This window comes from Capricornis sumatraensis, chromosome 23 (genome assembly GCF_032405125.1).
Source record: "Capricornis sumatraensis isolate serow.1 chromosome 23, serow.2, whole genome shotgun sequence".
Lineage (NCBI taxonomy): Eukaryota > Metazoa > Chordata > Mammalia > Artiodactyla > Bovidae > Capricornis > Capricornis sumatraensis.
Genome location: NC_091091.1, coordinates 19,320,973 through 19,345,286, shown reverse-complemented (window position 1 = coordinate 19,345,286; position 24,314 = coordinate 19,320,973). Strand labels below are relative to the sequence as shown.

General features: G+C 48.4%; 1 protein-coding gene across 3 annotated transcripts; it reads left to right on the top strand.

Annotated features, from left to right (window-relative positions):
* The first annotated feature begins 16,144 nt into the window (after positions 1-16,144).
* Positions 16,145-24,314, top strand: AVPI1 (arginine vasopressin induced 1). 3 transcript variants are annotated; one of them, XM_068961406.1, is made up of 3 exons: positions 16,145-16,287; positions 22,564-22,858; positions 23,783-24,314. In XM_068961406.1, exons 2-3 carry the CDS (start codon positions 22,572-22,574, stop codon positions 23,940-23,942), a joined length of 447 nt encoding a protein of 148 aa, XP_068817507.1. In that variant the 5' UTR covers positions 16,145-16,287; positions 22,564-22,571; the 3' UTR covers positions 23,943-24,314. The 3 variants fall into 3 exon arrangements, with proteins under 3 accessions (XP_068817507.1, XP_068817508.1, XP_068817509.1); XM_068961407.1 differs by having other exon boundaries at positions 16,159-16,287; positions 22,461-22,858; XM_068961408.1 differs by lacking the exon at positions 16,145-16,287 and adding an exon at positions 16,425-16,646.

Sequence of the window (24,314 nt, the reverse complement as noted above, 5' to 3'; positions counted from 1 at the left end):
GGCCCCCGGGCGCGGCGGCGGCGGCGGCGGCGGCGGGGCCCCGAGCAGCGGAATGGCGGCGTCTGGCTCGCGGGGATGGCCCGGCGGACGTGCCCCTGAGCTCGCTGCGGCCTCGTCGCTGCTCTCCGAGTCCTCCTCTCTTCCTCTCCCCCTCTCCCCTCCCTTCCTCCCCGCTCTCCTCCCCGCAGCCCTCTCTTTCTCCCTTTCTCTCTCTCTCTCCACCCCTCCTGCCCGCCCTCTCTCTTCTCCCCCTTCGTCTCCACCCCCACGCGCTCCTCCCGGCTTCCTGCCTTCTCTCTTTTTGGGCCTCGTCCACCAGTCGCCAAACTCCCAACTCGGATTCCTTTCTCCTCGGGGCAGGGCGGAGCGCACCCGCAGCCCCAGCAGGGCGCAAGTCTTCCTTTCCGTCCGACTGGCAAAAGTTTATACCACATCTGCCCGTCCTGCCTCTCTGCCTCCCTGGCTCTGGTCCAGTCTCGGAGCAGAGAGCTGTCTTCTGGAGCTGGAGGGTCCCCCGCCCTCGCCCCCACCCCCACCCTTAGGCTGGGCCCTTTTCTTTCTCCTGCAGCCCACTGGGGCCTCCCAGCCCTTCCTTGGCGAGGGAGCAGAGCAGTGCTGGGCTTAAGCTGCCACCTATTCTCACCTGGACATCGGAGTATCACACCCTGCCAGTGCTCACCTCAGACTTATTCTTTCTAAATCTGGGCTCAGACTTGGTACTCAGCCATCCGAGTCCTTCTGTCACTGAAAGGGACCATCACCCACTCCAGGCCTCCACTTTGCTTCCCACTGCACAAAGCAAAGTCCAAGTTAGTCCAGTCTCTTTTCCAGCCTTCTTTGCCATCAAGTGTATTAAAAGGAGATTTCCCAGCACGACCAAGACACAAACCCAGCTCTAAGAGATAGCAAAGCCCAACAATGCTTTACATTATTGCTATTACAGTGCTTTGCAGGAATTCTCATTTATGAAGTCTCATTTGACAGCCCCCAAGATACATACAGGGGTTTCCCAGGTGGCGCTGATGGTAAAGAACCCACTTTCCAATTTAGGAGACAGACATGGGTTCCATCCCTAGGTCAGGAAGCTCCCTTGGAAGAGGGCATGGCAACCCACTCCAGTATGCTTGCCTGGAGAATCCCAGGGACAGAGGAGCCTGGTGGGTTACAGTCCATAGAGTCACAAAGAGTCACACGACTGAAGCAACTTAGATAACTTATGCACATAAGATACATACAATTATCTTTCTCATCTTGCTGAGGAGAAAAAGGAAGCCTAAAGGGGTTAAGACTACGAAGCTGGTAATTACTGCTGGTCTTTCTTCCCTCCTCATGAACTAAAGTTCACGCACTGTGGCATCTTTCTAAAAGAGACCTGGTTGTGTATATACACTGCTTCCTGCTGACCACAGGATATAGGGTTCTATCTCTTCTATGGGCATGTTTCACAATCTGGCCTCAATGGACTCCCAATTTCCTGGTTTCCCTCTTCTTTTCTTACCCATGCTCACATCCAGTATGCCAACCCCGCCAAAGGTTCCCAAATAGGCTCCTCAATCCTGAGCTTCCCTGGTAGCTCAGCTGGTAAAGAGTCCATGTGCAATGCAGGAGACCCCAGTTCAATTCCTGGAGAAGGGACAAGCTACCCACTCCAGTATTCTTGGGCTTCCCTGGTGGCTCAGGCGGTAAAGAATCCACCTGCAATGCAGGAGACCTGGGTTGGGAAGATCCCCTGGAGGAGGGCATGGCAACCCACTCTAGTATTCTTGCCTGGAGAATCCCCATGGACAGAGGAGCCTGGTGGGCTGCAGTCCATGGAGTCACAAAGAGTGGGACACGGATGAGCGACTAAGCAGCAGCCCTGCAATCCCAGACCGCGTTTGGCTGGCAAACTCCTACTTAACCTTCAATGCCCAGTTTAAATATTCCTCCTTTGGTTTGTTGGCTCCTCTAGGCACCTCATTGGAGGGTCCCTCTGCATAGTTCTAAGTCAGCTACATCATCTTTGCCTGTGCCTGGCACATAGGAGATTCAGTAAATATCCATGGAGTGGATGACTGGGTGGCTGCAGACACGGCAGTGGAAGTGAGAAGACACCTGTTGTCCTGGGAAGTGTGCCTGGATAAGACCTCCAGCTTATCCTACCCTGCAGAGCTTGTCCCTCATCTCAGTCATGGGATGAGATTGCTGGTCCCTGGCTCCCCTTGAGGGAGAAAAGCTGCATGGTTTTCAGGGAGCTAATGCCTCCTACTGCCAACTCAGCCCCACCTACAGGTACCTGAGAAAACTCCGAGTGTAAATTTTAAATTAAAAAATGGTGGTGTATACCACTCACATTTTTGTAAGACAGCATGGCATGGACCCTCAGGGTGCAAGCTGAGAGGCAGACTGCCTGGCTACTTCTCACTGCCTCACCACTCCCTGGTGCTGGGACGTGGTGTGTGTGATGTAACCTCTTTGTGTCTCGGTTTCCTCATCTGTGAGATCCTTTTATTCAGCAGATGGATGTTAGCACTCAGTAATGCTCGGCACTATTTGAGGGGTTAGGGATACATAATATATATGTGATTGTTATTAATTGAATGCTTACTATACACTAAGCATTACTGTGAGCACTTCATATTTATTATGCTACCTAATCCTTATACCAACTCTTTAAATAACTGGTATTGGGACTTCCCTGGTGGTCCAGGGGCTAAAACTCCTAGCAACCAATGCAAGGGGGCCCAGGTTCAATTGCCAGTCAGAGAATTAGATCCTTCACATCGCAACTAGGAGTTAGCATGCTTCAACCACACCTCCTACCTGCTGCAACAAAGATCGAAGACCCCACGTGCCACATCTAAGACTCAATGCAGCCAAATAAACCCACTTTATAAAATAAGTAAAATAACTGGTATTAACTGTGATTCACTGATGGGGCAACCAAAGCTTAGAGAGAGAAGGAAGAGGACCATGGTCACAGAACTGAGTGACAGTTTAAACAGCAGCCCAGGTGTGGCTGACCCCAGGTCCACATTCAGTATGCTTTTATATAGTTTCTCATATTTAATTCTCAGCTACTCTCACAGGGACCCAGAAAGGTTACAGGACTTGCCCAAAGAAACACAGCTATTCAGTGTGGGGACTCAAACCTAGGTCTAGTCCCAATTTTGGATCTTTTCCCTCAACATCCCTGAGCAACCCTTGGAAAGACATCCTTCAGTGTCTTCAGGGTGCCAGTCTTGAGTGGGGCTGGGACTAGAATGTGCAGCTGAACGCTGAATCTTTGTGCTGGACCAATGACAGGGAATTACGCCACACAAGCTATCTCTGTAAGTGAGGGACCTAAGCCAACATTTAGAGGCAGACAAGAGAATCCCTTCCCTCTAAAAAAGGCATCTGGAGAGTTGGGGATGGGGCGCCACCTGGTGGACATAAACTTTGGGCTTCACAAGGCAAGTCCTACTCCTTACAAGGAAATATCCTTGACAGCTTTGAGGAGGTATTTTTAGCCTCTGGAATGTCGAAAATATTCCAAAAGGCAGTCCATCAGACTTTGCAGAAGCATAACCATGCCCAAAGATCTAGATACCTCCAACACAACAGATACAGTCTAAGCACCCAATGGATGCAAACAAGCTGGGTGTGGAATACAGGAATGAAGAGGACCAATGCCTCCCCTCCAAGTGTTTGCACTCTGTTGGTAAGACAGGGACAGTTGTGGACACAAAAGAGAGGTGTAGACAAGTATAAGGAAAATACAAAAGCGAAAGTGTTGGTGATGCGAGGGCTGCAGAAAGATTCAAAAACAAAGTGTCATTTGAGGATGGATGGGATTTTGACAAGCAGAGATGGAGGGTAGGTGTCTTGGACGAGGCAGTTCCCCATCAGGCAGGTCCTGAGCCTCCTTGAGTGTTATCACCAGGCGTGTGTGCTGAGAATGCAAGGCCATGACCGCTCTTTCCCCCACCATTTCTCGGGGTTGTGTTTGCAGTCAGGGATTTCGAGGGATGAAGGGACATCTTCTCCCAGACACAGCAGATTTGCCTATTGCTTATGATGAAAGTGGTGAGGTAGGAGGGGACAGCGGTGGGTCTGCCAAGCTCAGTGCTCCCCAGCTATGACACAAACCTGCTGCATGTGTAACATCCACCTGGGCCCCTCCGTGGTGCCCCCGTGAAACTTGAAAACCAGAGAAAGATGTGCAGCAACAGTGCTAGTGTTGCTTGTCATGCCAACAGTGGTCAATCCTTTGTCTCCGACCCAGGAACCCTGTGTCTTCTGCCGGTATATATGAAACAACAGCAGATCAGCTTATTAGCTTGTCAATTGGGTATATAAGTCCTGACAGGGGTTCCAGGCAGAAGGAGCACTGTGAGCCAAAGCAAGGCTAGACTGTTTAGGAACAAGTGATGACTCTTGACAGTTGCTCTGAGCCCCGATGCAAGGAGGCGACCTGTAACAAGAAGGACCACATAGCCCACCCTGACATCCTAGGACTAGCTCCCACTGCTCACAGTCAGATTCTGTTTTGTCTTCAGTCTCTGGGCTACTGTAAACATACCGCATATATAGACTCAACTCACACCTATTGTGTCCCAAGCCCTATGCTGGCACTTGACCCAAATCAGCTAACAGCAGAGGCAAAAAGCAGAGTAAGAAAGTAAATGGGTGGTGGGAGGGGGGTTCATGTTTGGGTACTCATGTACACCCGTGGTGGATTCATGTCAACGGATGGCAAAACCAATACAGTATTGTAAAGTAAAATAAAGTAAAAATAAACATTAAAAAAAAAAAGAGAGAGAAAGTAAATGGGTGCAGGGACCTAGAGAACCCTGCCTTAAATCAAGTTAAATTACTAGATAAACATTTCCTAAACACGTACTGGGTACTGGCATTACGCTACAAGAGCATGCCTGAGCTGGAAGAGACCTTAAAGAATATTTGCTCCAGGCTTCTCATTTTTTTGGAGGGGGTAATTGAGACTCAGAGAGAGTGAGTGACTTGCCTTAGGTCACACAACTGGTTGATGAAATGAGTACCAAATTTAGGGCTTAGGTCTCCTGGTTTACAATCCAGCCCGTCACACCACTGGGATGGTACCTAAACAGGAAGTCCCCTACAGCTGCAGGACAGGGGGCCCTACTGGAGCTCTGTGAGCCAGGCCGGAACCCACATTCTCACCTGTGGGTCTCGAGGCTTGTTCTCCACATGGCTCCCACCAGCCTGCAGGAACAAGGGCTATGGGGGTGATGGTGGGGGGTCTTCTTTGAATGGAGCTAGGTGGGATTCTGGAGGTTCTTGAACTTGTTGGGCTTCCCTGGTGGCTCAGAGGTTAAAGCGTCTGCCTGCATTGCAGGAGACCTGGGTTCGATCCCTGGGTTCGATCCCTGGGTCGGGAAGATTCCCTGGAGAAGGAAATGGCAACCCACTCCAGTATTCTTGCCTGGAGAATCCCATGGACGTAGGAGCCTGGTGGGCTACAGTCCATGGGGTCGCAAAGAGTCGGACACGACTGAGCGACTTCACTTCCCTTGAACTTGTTAATCTAGCTTTCAAGAAGTGCCTAGGCCTTTGCAGGAGACGTGAGGTATCTTTGAGCAGAAGCAAGGGGCCACGGACTAGGCCTGGGCCAGCAGTGAAGGCGTTTGACTCTGGCAAAGCTCAGCCCTCCTCCCCAGGGTAGGCTGGCCAGGACCAGACCTGGAACCAGATGTACCCCTTGAGGCCCGTCTCAAAAGGCTGCTTCCCCAGGGCTAAGTGACTGTGGGCTGCCGAGGTGGGTGGCCCTGAGACCACACCCTTAAGGGGCTGCCCCCTCCTGCTGGGATCTGTGATGCAATGTGCAGACCCCAGGGAACCCTGATTCTGGGTGAAAGGAGAGGCCTCACCTGTGAGGATGGACCCCTGAGCCAGGATGGCCCAAGTTAATCCCACCACTGCCCTTTAGTCTTGGATAAAATTGGAAATGGCCCAACAGGAATCAACAGCTGCAGAGTGCTGTCTGGCAGTCACGTACCACTTGTCTCAATACTTCCCCCAACAACCCTGTGAGGCAGGGCTGTTAAGCCACTTCTGCTTGAAAATGAGGAAATGGAGGTCCAGGGAAGTTATGTGACTTATTGACTATCGTGCAGCTTTGAAAGAACCAGCATCAGGGGAAATCTCCATGATTCATAACCTTAAGAGGCCCCAGTGGTAATGGGAGGTTGGAGACCCAAACAGTAGTGGAGGAGAGATCAGATTTGCTTTTTTTTTTTTTTTGGCTGTGTGGTGTGAGGGGGTCATGTCTTATAAAGAGTCTTTTGTAAGACTGGGGAAAGTTCACAGTTAAGGTAGATTCAGGGACTTTAAGATAGCTGTAGCATTTCTCAGTTCAGTTCAGTCGCTCAGTCATGTCCGACTCGTTGCGACCCCATGAATCGCAGCACGCCAGGCCTCCCTGTCCATCACCATCTCCCGGAGTTCACTCAGACTCACGTCCATCAAGTCCATAATGCCATCCAGCCATCTCATCCTCAGCCGTCCCCTTCTCCTGCCCCCAATCCCTCCCAGCATCACAGTCTTTTCCAATGAGTCAACTCTTTGCATGAGGTGGCCAAAGTACTGGAGCTTCAGCTTCAGCATCATTCCTTCCAAAGAAATCCCAGGGTTGAGCTTCTTCAGAATGGACTGGTTGGATCTTCTTGCAGTCCAAGGGACTCTCAAGAGTCTTCTCCAACACCACAGTTCAAAAGCATCAATTCTTCGGTGCTCAGCCTTCTTCACAGTCCAACTCTCACATCCATACATGACCACAGGGAAAACCATAGCCTTGACTAGACGGGCTTTAGTTGGCAAAGTAATGTCTCTGCTTTTAAATATACTATCTAGGTTGGTCATAACTTTTCTTCCAAGGAGTAAGCAACTTTTAATTTCATGGCTGCAGTCACCATCTGCAGTGATTTTGGAGTCCCCCAAAATAAAGTCTGACACTGTTTGCACTGTTTCCCCATCTATTTCCCATGAAGTGATGGGACCCAATGCCATGATCTTAGTTTTCTGAATGTTGAGCTTTAAGGCAACTTTTTCACTCTCCTCTTTCACTTTCATCAAGAGGCTTTTTAGCTCCTCTTCACTTTCTGCCATAAGGGTGGTATCATCTGCATATCTGAGGTGATTGATTTTTCTCCCAGCAATCTTGATTCCACCTTGTGCTTCTTCCAGTCCAGCATTTCTCATGATGTACTCTGCATAGAAGTTAAATAAGCAGGGTGACAATATACAGCCTTGACGTACTCCTTTTCCTATTTGGAACCAGTCTGTTGTTTCATGTCCAGTTCTAACTGTTGCTTTCTGACCTGATACAGATTTCTCAAGAGGCAGGTCAGGTGGTCTGGTATTCCCATCTCTTTCAGAATTTTCCACAGTTTATTGTGATCCACACAGTCAAAGGCTTTGGCATAGTCAATAAAACAGAAATAGATGTTTTTCTGGAACTCTCTTGCTTTTTTGATGATCCAGCGGATGTTGGCAATTTGATCTCTGGTTCCTCTGCCTTTTCTAAAACCGGCTTGAACGTCAGGGAGTTCATGGTTCACGTATTGCTGAAGCCTGGCTTGGAGAATTTTGAGCATTACTTTACTAGCATGTGAGATGAGTGCAATTGTGTGGTAGTTTGAGCATTCTTTGGCATTGCCTTTCTTTGGGATTGGAATGAAAACTGACCTTTTCCAGTCCTGTGGCCACTGCTGAGTTTTCCAAATTTGCTGGCATGTTGAGTGCAGCACTTTCACAGCATCATCTTTCAGGATTTGAAACAGCTCAACTGGAATTCCATCACCTCCACTAGCTTTGTTCGTAGTGATGCTTTCTAAGGCCCACTTGACTTCACATTCCAAGATGTCTGGCTCTAGATTAGTGATCACATCATCATGATTATCTGGGTCGTGAAGATCTTTTTTGTACAGTTCTTCTGTGTATTCTTGCCACCTCTTCTTAATATCTTCTGCTTCTGTTAGGTCCATACCATTTCTGTTCTTTATTGAGCCCATCTTTGCATGAAATGTTCCCTTGGTATCTCTAATTTTCTTGAAGAGATCTCTAGTCTTTCCCATTCTGTTGTTTTCCTCTATTTCTTTGCATTTATTGCTGAGGAAGGCTTTCTTATCTCTTCTTGCTATTCTTTGGAACTCTGCATTCAGATGCTTATATCTTTTTTTTTCTCCTTTGCTTTTCGCCTCTCTTCTTTTCACAGCTATTTGTAAGGCCTCCCCAGACAGCCATTTTGCTTTTTTGCATTTCTTTTCCATGGGGATGGTCTTGATCCCTGTCTCCTCTACAATGTCGTGAACCTCAGTCCATAGTTCATCAGGGACTCTATCTATCAGATCTAGGCCCTTAAATCTATTTCTCACTTCCACTGTATAATCATAAGGGATTTGATTTAGGTCATACCTGAATGGTCTAGCGATTTTCCCTACTTTCTTCAATTTGAGTCTGAATTTGGTAATAAGGATCTGAGCCACAGTCAGCTCCTGGTCTTGTTTTTGTTGACTGTATAGAGCTTCTCCATCTTTGGCTGCAAAGAATATAATCAATCTGATTTCGGTGTTGACCCTCTGGTGATGTCCATATGTAGAGTCTTCTCTTGCATTGTTGGAAGAGGGTGTTGGCTATGACCAGTGCATTTTCTTGGCAAAACTCTATTAGTCTTTGCCCTGCTTCATTCTGCATTCCAAGGCCAAATTTGCCTGTAACTCCAGGCATTTCTTGACTTCCTACTTTTGCATTCCAGTATAATGAAAAGGACATCTTTTTTGGGTGTTAGTTCTAAAAGGTCTTGTAGGTCTTCATAAAACCGTTCAACTTCAGTTTCTTCAGCGTTACTGGTTACGCATAGACTTGGATAACTGTGATATTGAATGGTTTGCCTTGGAGACGAACAGAGATCATTCTGTCATTTTTGAGATTGCATCCAAGTACTGCATTTCAGACTCTTTTGTTGACCATGATGGCTACTCCATTTCTTCTGAGGGATTCCTGCCCGCAGTAGTAGATATATTAGTAGTAGCATTTCTAGTGGCCTGGAAATCTAAATTTGGTTCCTAGCTTAGTCTGTCATTTTCCTCAGTTGTCAAGTGGAGATAACCTTGACCTGTCTCTCAAGGTTGTGGGAGATGCAAGAGACGTGGGTTTGGGAAGATCCCCTGGAGGAGGGAATGGCAACTCACTCCAGTATTCCTGCCTGGAGAATCTCCATGGACAGAGGAGGCTGGCAGACTACAGTCCATGGGGTCGTAGGGAGTCAAACATGACTGAGGCAACTTAGCACGCACAAGGGAATGGCAGAAATGACATTGTGACTTTTTCAGTTCAGTTCAGTTGCTCAGTCGTGTCCGACTCTGCGACCCCATGGACTGTAGCATGCCAGGCTGCCCTGTCCATCACCAACTCCTGGAGTTTACTCAGACTCATATCCATTGAGTTGGTGATGCCATCCACCCATCTCATCCTCTGCCGTCCCTTTCTCCTCCTGCGTTCAATCTTTTCCTGCATCAGGGTCTTCTGACTTATGTCAAACCTCTTGTAGCTTAGTCAGTAAAGAATCTACCTGCAATGCAGGAGACCCAGGTTCGATTCCTGGGTCAGGAAGATCCCCTGGGAAGGAAATGGCAATCCACTCCACTATTCTTGCCTGGGAAATCCCTTGGACAGAGGAGCCTGATGGGCTACTGTCCACGGGGTCGCAAGAGTCAGACATGACTGAGAGACTAAGCCACCAAACCACGACCAAGTTATGTCAACAAAAACAAGGCAGCTTCTTCCTGGCTCACCAAAACTCAGGTAGCCCTGAGCCATCAGGAAAGAAGGAAGACTTCCAACCCTCAGCTCTCTGGTCAACCACTGCGTTCAATACTTCCAGATGAAGTCCTGACATTGTGGAGTACAGACAAGCCACTCTCACTGGACTCTGAATTCCTGTGTATCTATCATGTTTTTTTATTTGCTGTATTGTTTTGTTTCTGTGATGTTTTGACATGTGGGACCTTGCAAACCTAGGGAGGGATTCCCCACTTCACACACACCACCCAGAGTTAGCTAATTTCTAGAGATAGCAGGCATCTTGTCTCTTTAATATGCACACCAACCCATCCTGGTAGAACCTGCTGGAAATCTGCCATCTGTGGCACTGGGGGAAGTTCTTCACAAGGAGCTGCTGCACCTCAAAACTTACTACAGAGCTTCTCAACTGGGGGCCAAGGGAAGCTGCTAGCCACTGTGCACTGCTGGCTGCCATGTGCTGTGAGATACAAGTGATGAAGAAGCCCCCCACGCTGCAGGAGCCCCTGAGCAGGACCTGGCCCTGAAGAGTCCACGTGTGCTCCACCTGTGCGCCCCTGCAGACGGCTCAACCTGAAGGAGCCGGTTGTGAAGAGCGCTCCAGAACCAAGGAGAGAAGCCCTTTCACCTGGAGTGTCTTGCCGGCTCCCTCTACCGGCGAAGCTGAGCACTGCAGCAGCTGGAAAAGGAGAACTATCCAATGGACTCACTTATCGCGGAGGTAACTGGCGCAATACATAGGCAGTTCCGTATGTATTTAGGGACTCAACTTCCATATGCAACCTTCTGTCTACATCTGGACTTCCATACAATGATAAAACAGTTCCATATGTCCACCTAATGAATTACAGCTATCTTCCTTCAGTTCAGTTCAGTTCAGTCGCTCAGTCGTGTCCGACTCTTTGCGACCCCATGAATCGCAGCACGCCAGGCCTCCCTGTCCATCACCATCTCCCGGAATTCACTCAGACTCGCGCCCATCGAGTCCGTGATGCCATCCAGCCATCTCATCCTCTGTCGTCCCCTTCTTCTCCTGCCCCCAATCCCTCCCAGCATCAGAGTCTTTTCCAATGAGTCAACTCTTCGCATGAGGTGGCCAAAGTACTGGAGCTTCAGCTTCAGCATCATTCCTTCCAAAGAAATCCCAGGGTTGATCTCCTTCAGGATGGACTGGTTGTATCTCCTTGCAGTCAAAGGGACCCTCAAGAGTCTTCTCCAATACCACAGTTCAAAAGCATCAATTCTTCGGCGCTCAGCCTTCTTCACAGTCCAACTCTCACATCCATACATGACCACAGGGAAAACCATAGCCTTGACTAGACGGAACTTAGTTGGCAAAGTAATGTCTCTGCTTTTCAATATGCTGTCTAGGTTGGTCATAACTCTTCTTCCAAGGAGTAAGCAACTTTTAATTTCATGGCTGCAGTCACCATCTGCAGTGATTTTGGAGCCCCCCCAAATAAAGTCTGACACTGTTTGCACTGTTTCCCCATCTATTTCCCATGAAGTGATGGGACCGGATTCCATGATCTTCGTTTTCTGAATGTTGAGCTTTAAGCCAACTTTTTCACTCTCCTCTTTCACTTTCATCAAGAGGCTTTTTAGCTCCTCTTCACTTTCTGCCATAAGGGTGGTATCATCTGCATATCTGAGATTATTGATATTTCTGACAGAATGTGGTCCACTGGAGAAGGGAATGGCAAACCACTTCAGTATTCTTGCCTTGAGAACCCCATGAACAGTATGAAAAGGCTATCTTTCTTACACGTGAGCAATTCTCATCTCTCTCCAAAACCAGGAGATACAGTCTCAACTAAATACTTCTCAGAGTTTCTAGTAGTTCGGAAAATATAGTGTTACATAAGGACTAAATTGTAACATTAACTTCCAACAACTTACTTATAAAATGAAAACATAAAGAGGAAGAGAAAAACGTCAGTATATATAAAGACACCGTGTATATGAGGGAAAATATCCAAAACTGCTACAGCCCTTGTTCTTGTAATTGGCCACATGGCTGTTCTAGAAAGCATTAGTGATTTCCCAACTGCATTGCTCCCTCTGCGGTTGTCAGCTGGCATCATACTGTAAGCTTTCTCTTCTCCTCTGTTTTCTTATTTAATATTACATTACTATAAACATAGACTCTTATTTTACTCATTGGGTTATAACCTGCTACTGTCCTATTTATTTTGATGTTCCACATTTGGCTAATGGGAGCCCTTACAATCTGACTCCTAGTCCTTTTGACATATCCCCATCATTCTGTGAGTACTTCCTTATTTTCTTGCACAAGATGGTCTAGGGTCATCTTGAACTTTCTCAATCCCAGAGGTAGAATTAATCATTTACCCAGGGAACCCTTTGTGGAAATGATATTGAGAAATCAATAACTGGTGCTAAAGGTGCTTATTCCTCTTCGAGCGTCATTGCTTCTAGGCCCTTTCAGCAGACAGATGGGAAATGTGTATGTTTGTGTATGTTCATGGCTATATATGTGTACACGTATACACATGCATACGTGTACACATATAAACACATTTATAGCTATATCTATTCTGTATCTACTTATCTATATTTTTATTCATTTATTATTGTTTCTTTATGTGGCCGTTCTGGGTCTTAATTGTGGCACTTAGGATCTTTGATCTTTAGTTGTGGCATGCGGGATCTAGTTCTCTGATCAGGGATTGAACCTGGGCCCTCTACATGGGAGTGGGAAGTCTTAGCCACTGAACTCCCAGGCAAGTCCTGGATGACATGAGTTTGAGCAAGCTCTGGATGCTAGTGATGGACAGGGAGGCCTGATGTGCTGCAGTCCATGGGGTCACAAAGAGCTGGACACAACTGAGCAACTGAACTGAACTGATGGACTGAATTGTGTCCCAAATTCATATGCTGAAGCTCTAACCTGTGAGTGTGTTTAGAGTAATGAATTCATTAAGGTTAACTGGGAGCATCCATAAGAGTGGAGTCTGATCTGATAAGATTAGTGTCCTTATAAGAAGAAACATCAGAGAGCCATCTTTCTCTTTCTCACCACCATGTGAGGACGCAGTGAGCAGGCACTGTCTGCAAGTCAGGAAGAGAGATCTCACCAGAAACAGAGTCAGTCAGAACCTCGATCCTGGACTTCTCAGCCTCCAGAATTGTGAGAAAATAAAATTCTGTTGTTAAGTCACCCAGACACTGTAGTATTTTGTTTTTGCCTCCCAAGCAGACTAATACAATACTGACCTTGAATGTTAGATTACCATGAATGATGTATTTTTAAAAAGATGTTTCTATAATGCACCATTTGCCTATAGGACTTTGTTATTTTCAGTCTCTTCAGACTGTTAGTTCAGAGAAGAAAGCTGTAATAAGTTGCTTCATGTAATGCCCTAAGCAGAAGGGCTTTTTTTAAAAAGTTTAAAATGTCCAGGTTGTTTATCAAGAAGAATGGAGTTGACTCAAGAGTCACTGTTGCTTGTCAGCTGAGTGTGGAAATTCTTTCTGTTCTCCCCAGAACAGAACATTCAGCAACAACAAACCCATGGGAATAAGCCTCAACCCCACTGGGGGACCATTTGTGACTGTACAGCTGCTGGAACAATTCCTGCAGGACAGAGAGGGTAGACACTGAATGCTGCTTTAGTATCTGCAGCAAGGTTTCTATTAAGGACTGTGCCTATAGCACTCACCTCATCCTCACAGCAATGCTCAGAGGTGCATATTAATATAATGATTCCCATTTTATAGATGAGAAAATCGAGAAGCAGAGAGGTTAAGTCATTTGCCTAGGGTCGAGCAGCTAGAATCCCTTTCCTAGACTCTACTCCCCTAAAAATGAGCACCTTGCTGAGCCATACTGGAGCTCAGGACTAGAGGAAAAATGTGCACCCCCAGATGCAATTGTCAAAACATCTTTCCATATTTCGAACCAAATGAAAAAGTGGATAAAAGCTCTATGATTTAAAAAAACACAAGCATATGTAAATCTCCGTGTTGCCAATCTATTCCTACACTATCGTCAACACTCATAAATCCAATTGGCAGGGGACACAGTGGTGACCTGCCTGGGAACTGTGGGCTGATTGGAAATGACTGTTCTCAATGAAAAATGAGGCAGGGTCATAAAACAAGCAACAACCTTTCTTTAGGTTGTGCAGTGCTAAGTAGCTTCAGTCGTGTCTGACTCTTTGTGACCACATGGACTGTGGCCCACCAGCCTCCTCTGTCCATGGGATTCTCCAGGCAAAAATACCGGTGTGCGTTGCCATCAAATGTCGATATTTTATTCATCATAGATATTTTGCATTAATTTTAAAAGATATTGCATTAAAATATTTATCTCAATTATGGTGTTTCTTGGTGCCCCTCAAATATTTCTCCCAAGGAGATTCTACCCAATTAAGATTGTCTCACTTTAATCTGATCCCTGGTAAAACCAGGTGTTGGTCTGAATTACCCAGGACTCCATTCCCCAGAGTAGTAGTCCTTCTTTCCTTCTTTAAACAGAGCCCTGTTGGGGAGTGGATACCAGAGGCATTCTGTGGATCCCAGATGCCCCACTCTTGCATGCCCACATGATTATGGAAGTGCCTCATCTTCTCATCAGAAATACTGAATCATAAAGCTGCAATAATGGAAACTGTTCCATTGTACGGTAAGCACACAATGGTCACATGCCTCCAAAGATGTTTGGAGACACCAGATATTCTCCACCCAGCCTTAGTCACATCTGATCCAGAAACCACAAGCTCCTAATTCCTATCCTGGTACGCTCATCAGAGCTCATGGCATCAGAGTTCCTAAGCTCTCCAAGCACCAATATGCCAAGAATTTGGCCTTCCTATTGCTGAGAATGGGGTAGAAGGAGCTCCTGGTTCAGAAGCCCAGCATCTTGGTTTAAATGTCTGCATAGTACCCTCCTTAGCCAAGCAGTTGACTGAAAGGTTTTGCAATACTTTGTATTGAAGATGAACATTGCTGATTTCTTTGTTCTTTTCAACATTTCCACAGGGCATCAGGAACAACAGAGAAACCACTGTTAAAACCCTTTAAACTACAACAAAGCAATTGCCAATGTTTTTGTGCAGGACACAGGAATTGGAGACCAGGGGATGAGGAAGAACAGCTCCCAAATATACCCTCCACCTAGCCAAAGGGGACCCACAGCCCCACGTGCTGGCTCTTATTCTCCCCCCACTTGCAACTCTTACAGAAGAGAACTCAAATGACTACAAAGGTCAGCTCTGAAGTGAAAAAGAAGTCAGGGAGACCCAGCTGCTTATTCCCAGGCTCCCTTTGTGCCATTTTTAAACCAGTGCACAAATAACTTGTCTTCCAATGAAGCAAACAAGTACTGATCAAGGGCCTACTGGACACCCTACATCCAGTCTTGCCCTTCCAACCCAAGTTTCAAGCTGTACTCAAAGTGAATTTCTATAAACACAAATTTGTCATGAGGATGAAATGAGTTAATATTTGTAAACTCTGACTGGCATTACTGGCACATTGTAAGTGCTATAAAATGTCTATTAAATAAACACATACAGTGCTATTCCCCACCTCTCTCTCTCTTGCTGACCTTACTCCAGGCCTCAATTCAAGACTTCCTCAATCAAGTTACCTCCTGGCCTTAGCCTTAGCATGTGCCCTCCTCTTTTCCCAGATCCACGCCTCTTCATCTGTTCAATCTCAACGCCTCCTTCACAGAAAAATATTACTCTGCCTTCTAGGACCTCCCCAAGGGAGCTTAGATTCCTTCCTAATGTTTATCACAACTGTAATTCACAATTAAATGTTTTTAGTTTTTCAATATTTTGCTAAGCTGTAAATTCCCCGATTTCAAGATTAGAACCCAAGACATTCTGGCTTTGAAACCAAAGGTCTGACTACCGCACTGACTGTCCCTTCCCCTCTCCCAAAGCTGGAACCAGAAGACAAGTGGAGTACAGTTCAAGGAGCTGCAAGTCCGTTTGCAGAGGGCCACACGCAGCAGCAAGAAAGGCGGCTCCGCGCGCACAGGCCTCGGGTCCAGAGCAGGGGGGCATCCGTCACGTGTACCCGGCAGGGCCAGCCGTCGCCGCACCCCGGGGCAGGAATGCGGCCCCGCCCCCACTACGGAGCCAGCAAAACCGCGCTGTCCTAGAGGACTGACGTCAATGAGAGGGGCACCTCCGGGCGCAGTGCGAGGGTGGCAGTGGGCGGAGGGAAAGGGCTGGGAGGGCACGCCCCTCGCTGCTGCTCCGCCGCTAATTGGACCTGAGGCCCCTTCGCACTCCGATTTCCAGGCCAGTGGAGAGAAGGGGGCGGAGCCGGGACACGCCCCTCGCCTCTTTACGGCCGCCGATTGGCTCACTGTGTCTCCGCGTTCGATTTTGGAAGGCTCGCCGGGAGCTCTCATCTAGGCTCGGCTGAGGATTGGCTGTTCCGGGGCTGGGGAGCGCTTTCTCCCGGGAGCTGCGGCTGCGACCGAGGTGGCTCGCCTCGGGAGGCCAGGTACGTAGGTCGACAGCCAAGCTTTTGCTGCGGTGGAGGCGTGTGGGAGGGCTGTCAGAGCAGAGGTGTGGGTGAGACCCGAACTCCCAGGTCCAGTTAGGGCCCGTCGTGCGAAGCGGCCACGTCTAAGACTCAGGGACAGACCCGTTCTGGTGGTATCGTCGTGTGACCTCAGCCAGGATACCCCCTCCCAAGGTCTTGCCCTATTGATGAACGCCGTCTGGTCCTTGTGAGCACCATCGCGGCAGGAAGCCCAGAGCTGCGCCTGCCCTTTCGAAAGCGTTGAAAGGGGTTGGAGTGGGGGCATCTTAGCTGACCCCATCCCGATTGGAGGTCTATTGGCTCTGCGCTCCTGCGTGGTGAGTAATCGCTCTAACTCCCCACGGGACCATGGAGTGCTGAGGGCACGGACACACAGTCTTGGGAGACCTGCCTTTGATCCCTGCACCTTCCAAAACCTGCAGAAGCAGATAGCATATTTCAAAGCCTCCTGGGTCCTTCCTCCCCATGAAGACTTCCTCAGCCATCTGGCAGGAACAAAAATAGCAGTGGTTGTGTGTGTGGGCGCTGAGATCAGACTAGGGTTCCCATCCCAGTCTCATCACCTACCCATCTGTATGACTTTGGGAAGTTACCAAACCTTTCTGAGCTCAGATTTCTCATCTGTAAAATGGGTGTAACAAGGATAGTGCCTCCTCATAGAGGTGTTGTGAGGATTAAAGATATTACTTCTCAGGAAGTGCTGTTCTGCATTTGACAGGGAGCAAGCTTGACAGGGAGCCTCTACTGCAGGTATGATTTAAAAGTCCACAGATGAACCTATCTCCCTTTACTCTCTTCTCCCAAAAGTGAAGGCCCTTTCTGAGGGAGTTTCATGAGTGAGAATGAAAATGGCAGAGATTCTATAGTCCCTGGTGGCTAAATAGCCTGTCTCCCTCCCATCAGCTTCCCTGGCAGGTCAGTGGTAAAAGAATCTGCCTGCCAATGCAAGAGATACAGGTTCGGTCCCTGGGTTAGGGAAATCCCCTGGAGAAGGAAATGGCAACCCAAGCCACTATTCTTGCCTGGGAAATCCCATGGACAGACAAGCCTGGGGGACTACAGTCCATGGGGTCACAAAAGAGTTGGACACGACTTAGCGACTAACAGCAATAACTACTCCCTTCCATCATTCATTCATGATGTAATGTGCTGGGATAGATCCTTGGCATACTACGGTACTAATCTTCCTATCCCCTACGGGTTATCTATTCTCACCATTTTGATGATGAGCGAATTGAGGCAGGGGAAAACCAAGGCCTGCCAATGCATTCAGTTATCAATGGCAGAACCAGAATTCAGGGTTCTTGGACTCTATGAAAGAGTTAATCCTAGATCTAGCCGGAGTTTATTTCCAAGTCATACCTGAGAATTGACCTGGGGAAAGGGTCCATTTCCTTTCTCTACCTTCTGGGACACAGAACTGCAGACCAACCTGTGTCTAGTTCTCTACTGGCTGAGCTAGGCCCTGTGGGAGGCAGGACCCACATAGCCATTTGGACTGACCCTCCTGCTTGTAGGAGCCACTGATTTTGGCTGCTGTCCAGTGGGCAGGGAAACAGGCCAAGGCCAGAAATGTTGATATGGGCCTTGGGCCAGAGCCTCCAGGTTTTTTTTTTTATTTTTCTAAGAGGCCCTTGGCCTCTGGTTACAGATTATCATCATCACCAGTGCTATCTGAAGGGGGTGAGCTGAGTGAGTGAGGGCTCAGTTGCCGCCCAGGTCACACAAGTGTGTTGTGCCTGTCATAGTTCTCTGCACCTCCCCGAGACCACAGTGTGAAAAGCTGTCTGAACTGAGCTTCCTACATTACAAAAAATGCTCAGTTGGACACCGTATTTGTATACTGCAAATTCAGTGCATGGTGAGTCACTTTTTAAATATATTTGTCAGAGCTTAGCATTTCCTTTATTGCCTGTTTCAAAACAAGTTGAACTTCAATTTCAACATTTGACATTTACTTTGTGAGTTCATTTTTAAGCTAGTTTGGATCAAATTGAAGGATTTTGCAATTAGTCTTTACTCATCAGCTCACAGATCCATGCCTATCTTTTATGTCAGCTCTGAAATGAAAGATCCATTTATAATCTTTTAATAGCCCCATGGTTTCATTTCCCAGTTTAAACAAGTGCCATTGTTCAAGTACACACTGACTTCCCTGGATTCAGGTCTTGTCCAGGAAATCAGTGGGAAAGTAACACATTGAATGAGACAGGAAATTTTCTCCTGATAGTAAATTTTCTCCTGAATCTTCTGATTCAGCTTTCTCAAAGTTTACCATCTAATCCTACTTGGAATCACTGATTTTTATTCCCAGCCTCACTCTGCTGTCTGAATTCCAGGGTGGGAGGCCAAGCCAGGAGTGAGGGACCTCAAAATCTGGAGTTGCCAAGACCTCCCCGAGGTTCACGAGGATATGGTTGAGGTTTGGGTGCTCAGAATTGCCCACATGGTTCCTTGTTGGTTTGTTTGTAACTCTGTAACTGACTGCTGGAGGCAGGGCCTTGCAGCCCTGGTAGAGGTGGGTGGCTGGACCATCTGGAAAGTCAGGCTCAGCCATTTCCTCCCTAAGGCAGCTGCTGCTGTTTGATCCTATGACCTGTCTCTCTGAAGGGCAGGTGAGACTGCCTGAGTCCCAGAGCAGGACTATCAGCTCTTCTCCCACTGCACAGATCAGCCTAGGAGTCTACTCTAGGCCATAGCCAGCCTAGGTCACTAGAATGCTTTCGAGCAGTGAGTTCTTTCTTTTACCAGACCATAACCCCACAGCAGCACAACAGTGTCTGGCCTCCAGGGAAGACTAAGGAGGGCAGAAAAGGGGAGTTCTCTGGCACCTAACTATACAGACGTGTCCACACATGTTGCTCCTGGGCTCTAGCAGACAAGCTAACTCATCTCCACTTCCGTGTGGACCTAGCCTTGTCATGGAGTCATTGACTCTCAACACCAGCACACGCCCTGGAGACTATAAGAATAAACCCTTCCTTTCCACTGTAAAAGGAAGACAGGCCCACAGAGGCCATGTGAAGTGCCTGAGGTCTCTTAGCCAGTGAGTGGCAGCTCGGGCTCAAAGCTAGTCCCCTGACTCGAGCCAGATCTCTGTGCACTGGGCTGCGTTGCAGTTCCAGGTTTCTTCTGTAGAGGCTGGGGCTCTTCCCCTTCAGAGTGCCACGGCTTCAAGGCTGGGGGCAGCCTGTCACCCTGTAGACAGCTTTGGCGCTAGTGGAGATTAAAACAAATTCCACACCCCGATTCTTGCCTGGGGTGTGGGACATTCATCCTCTTCCCTTTCTACTGGCGCGTTTCCCCCTACATGAATTAGAGAAGAATAGTGAAACAGTCTTCACAGATATAATGGGAAGAAATGTGCTTTGAGCTGCCAGGCTGTGAGGGCAACTTGGTGATTCCAAAGCTCGGGCCGCAGTCACTTAGACTAGGGCTCACCTGAGGCTAGGGTGAGCTTGGACCTGTATTTCAGGTCCTCTTTAGTACCCTATGAATGGCAATGAGGTTAACAGTGCTTGATTCCTAACAATGGTTTTGAGGATGAAATGATACCATGCACGTTGCTGATTCAGAATAAACACGCCCAGCGTACATGCTTAGTCACTTCAGTCATGTCTGACTCTTTGCCACCCTTTGGACTTGTAGCCCACCAGGCTCCTCTGTCCATGGGATTCTCCCAGCAAGAATACTGGCATGGGTTTCCATGCTCTCCTCCAGAGGATCTCCCTGACCCAAGGATCGAACCTGCGTCTCTTATGTCTCTTGCACTGGCAGGTGGTTTCTTTACCACTAGCGCCACCTGGCAAGGCAAACACCCCATAGTAGTTAGCTTTTGCTTCTCTTTATCAGCCTGAAAGTGTGACTTGGTGACTGTTGTTTTCTGGTCACAGTATATTTATATCATCCAGCTCTGGAGGTTTAATTACCACACATATTAGGTCTTAACTGGATTCCCATAATGATGCCTACAGAGAGGCAGATTTTAAAATCCCCATTTTCCAGATAAAAAGCACATTTTTAAAAACTTAATTTATCTGAAAGTCTTCTGCAGGTTTATTTTAGCTACTAAATCTTTTCAAAAGAGAGAGAAGGTTATGATAGAAACAGAGTGAGTGTAGAAATTATAAGGAGGGTGGCTACTGAGGTGAGGAGGAGGGAAGGCCAGGGCAAGGGCGGGTGGGGAACAGTCATCTGAGGAGTCTGAATGGGAGGGAGAGATGGCTCAAATTCTCAAGAGCATCAAAGGCAGGTGAGAGTAAGGGTTACGTCTGCAGGTGGGTAGGCTGAGGATAGGAAGCTGGTAATGCTCTTATATGATTCTGATCTTTTGTACTTTTTACAGTTGAGTATGTACATTTTTTATTTAAATTTATTTCCAATTTGATTTCTTTTTTAAGCTGGGCTGCTGGTTGACTGATCTCTCTGTAATTAGCTGTGTAGTGGGGTCTGACTTAGCAACCAACCTTCCCCATTAGGCTCACGATGGTGCAGGGAGAAGGGAGCACAGGCAAGGCCTTCAGCTGGCTCAGGCCAGACTGCTCAGAGGAAAAGGAGGGTCCACATTTACACCCCTGATGTAAGTGAAAAAGTCCGGAAGGCCAAGAAGAGGGGCATTTGTATTTATTTAGCTCCCACTGGGGACCTGATACACACTAGACCCATTTAATCCTTACAATAATCCTGAGACGTGTTATTAGCCCCATTTTCTAGTTGAGCAAACAGGCCCAGAGAGATTGAGTAACTTGCCTAAGGTCACAGCCAGGAAGAGCTTGGGTGTGTTAGTTGCTCAGTCGTGTCCTACTCTTTGCAACCCATGGACTGTAGCCTGCCAGGCTCCTCTGTCCATGGAATTCTCCAGGCAAGAATACTGGAGTGGGTTGCCATTACCTTCTCCAGGGGATCTTCATGACCCAGGGATTGAACCCTGGTTTCCCACACTGAGGGCAGATTCTTTACCATCTGAGCTAACTGGGAAGCCCGGCAGAGCTGGGACTCAAAAGCCAGTTCTGTATAATGCCAAGTCTTTGGTCTTCCTGGTCTCCAGTCTATTTTCCAATCCCATAGCCATTTCAGGCTGTGGTGAAGACAAGGATAAGGTGGGTAAGCCTCTTATCCCTTTACCATTCACTGAAAACTAAGGAAACCTGAGCTAATTGTTTTCATTTGGCATATGGAGTGGGGTGTGGCACTGGCCCGACCCTAACTTTTATTGAACTTATCATAGATTTCAGCCTCTGCGCTGAGAGGCTATTTCAATCCCGTAGCCCCTTCTTCTGCCCCTACCTTTCTCTCTGTGGTTCTTCGGACTGTGGTTAGATCTTCTTGGTCTATTTCATGCTGTTTAACTAAATTATATGGACTTGGCTCATCCCCCTTCCCCCCGGGAGCTTGAAAATAGAAGACAGGATGCTCTTCTCAGTGTCACAGACGGAAAAGCAGACTGGTGGGGCATCTCGCGTGGTCTCAATGCTTTCTGTGTCTTCACTCGGCCCTCACAGCAACTCTAAGAAGTAGGTACTTGTATGGCTGATTAAGTTTACACAGGAAGCAGCGGAGGCGAGGAGGATCACCTAGCCAGTAAGTGGCAGAGGGGGCCAGAAGCCGGATTCCTGCCTGTGGAGCCCAAGGCCACAGCCCCTCTCTTGCCTCTGTGCCACAGAGCTTGGGTCTCAGCATCAGAGTATTGTTCTTCAGTTTCCTCAGCTGTGACATGAGGAGGTTAAAAAGTATCTACCTCCTAGGACAGTTGTGCTCATTCTCGATTCAACGATGGTAATGTGAGTACAGCTGTTATGGGGGTACCTGCAACCTGAGTGCTTAAGACATTTCGGCTGCTGCTGCTACGGGTGGTATCACTGGGACCTGGGGTCTGCGTGGACTGAAGCCAGAGAGACTTGGCCTCTGCCTCTGGCTCTGCACTTACACATGGCTTTGTGTCCATGAGAAAGTCATTTAACATCTGAGGGCTGCATCTTCACCTCTAAAGTGGAGATACACAATCCTTACCCTCTGCGACCCTTAATACATAGGTCAGGCATCTACACACTGTAAAGTCTGACTATCGTTACTATCTCCCCAAAGTGCCCTGGGAAATCAGTGATTTTAAGTCAAGACTTATTCTATTTCAGCTACTGGAGAACAGAAACACCAGAGGCCCTTGCGTTGGTCAAGACCCCCAGGCTTGGGAAGGGCCCACTGAGCTGCTGACGTCCCTCCCTGCTCTTTCCTCAGCACCCAGGATGGGCACCCCTGCATCTGTGGTCAGCGAGCCACCCCCCTGGCGGGCCCCTCCAGAGGTCCGGGGCCGCAAGCAAGCCGCGGCCAACATCTTCCAGGACGCTGAGCTGCTGCAGATCCAGGGCCTGTTTCAGCGCAGTGGGGATCAGCTGGCCGAGGAACGGGCACAGATCGTCTGGGAGTGTGCAGGGGACCATCGTGTGGCCGAGGCCTTGAAGAGGCTCCGAAGGAAGAGGCCCCCTCGGCAGAAGCCCCTAGGCCCCTCGGTACACCACTGCAGCAGGCTCAGGTAGGCCATGGAGCACGACAGGCCCGCTCCTCCATTTCCCGGCTGGTGTGGCCTGGAGCCGCTGGCCTGGCCTCCCTGTGAAGTACCTGCCATTGGGGTTGTTGCCAGGTCTACACAGTGCCTACCGTGTGGTTGGCACTTAGACTGTTACTGCTGGGGTCACCTATGACCCTGTGAACTCCTATGGGAAGGGGTGCCTGGGTCCACTCAGTGCCACCTCATTTCACAGTGGTTCTGAACCAGGAGTGAGGGAGGGACTATGGTTTGGAAGGGAAAAAAAAAAATCCTATTTACCTGTTGTTGAACAGGTAACATTCAAAAGTAAGCTGGGTGATAATCTGAGCTGTGGGACTGCTGAGAAAATAGCACAGGAGAGTACCATAGAGACATCAAGGGTTAAAAACTGTTGAGAAACTTCACCAGGAATTTCCCCCAGTCCTTCACCTCTTTGCTTAGGTCGCTGCCCACTCAGGAACAGCAAGCCCCCAAGAGACCAAGTGGAACCATATAGGTGGCCTAAGCAGTCACTCTGGGTTACGCTCTGGGCCCAAGGCCTTCAGAGGTCATCAGGGCCAGGGCAGCAGATCAGCTTTGTTGCTCCTATGAATTTCAGTTGATCAGTAATCCCTGCTGGAATCATCTTAAGAAGGCTACTTGCCCTCTGGTCTTGTATCAGGACAGGATGAAGAGGGTGGAGAAACACAGACAGAGTGTCACACCCCTGATCTGGTCCAACTCCCCTTACAGAAAAGAAGTCTGAAAGCTCTGCCTTGTCACGCAGCTCTCTGGGGGCAGAGATGAGACCAGAGCCCTGGTCTCATCTGGCTCTGAACAGTGTGCTTTAATAGTTCATCATGACCAAAATCTCTTCAGTCCCTGCTGTCTTTCCTGTTGATGTTGGTTTAACGTGACTGTTCCCTGCAGAACCGCAGAGCCCTGTGCTCCGCCGGCCGAGCCACCGAGCAGCGCCACGGAGATGGCTTCCAGTGAGCAGTATGTGAACTCTAGGAGGGCCAGTGCCCGGATCCGCCGGAACTGGAGGAAGCCAGGACCCACAAGCTACCTCCATCAGATCAGACACTGAGCCGGGGCCGGCTCTATCCTCCCCAGGAGTCACAGAGACTTTTGCCAAAGGGCTGGGGAAGGCAAAGAAGAGACAGCCTCACTGCTGCCACTGGCCTGTGCGGGCCAGAACAGGCCCGGAGGCTTCTGCTGAGCTGTCACAGGGGACCCGTTCCTCACCAGACTGAGGAAAAGCAGTGCCCGTTTCTGCCTCAGCCCTTTTCAGTTTAACACTATGCCTGGGCTGCAGGGTAGCCTTCCTGGGAGTCAAGTGACAGGCACTCTGACGCAGCATCCCACTACTCCTGCTACAACTGTGGCCCATGATCCAGCAGCTCGTCCCACACCCCCGCCCCTTCAGGCCAGCACAGGAAAAACGTAGTTCAAGTGGCAA

Bases quoted from the DNA above. Each gene is read 5' to 3' on its own strand.
- AVPI1 (XM_068961406.1), top strand. From the start codon at position 22,572: ATGGGCACCCCTGCATCTGTGGTCAGCGAGCCACCCCCCTGGCGGGCC. The intron at 22,859-23,782 runs GTAGGCCATGGA...TGTTCCCTGCAG, and splicing joins CACCACTGCAGCAGGCTCAG to AACCGCAGAGCCCTGTGCTC.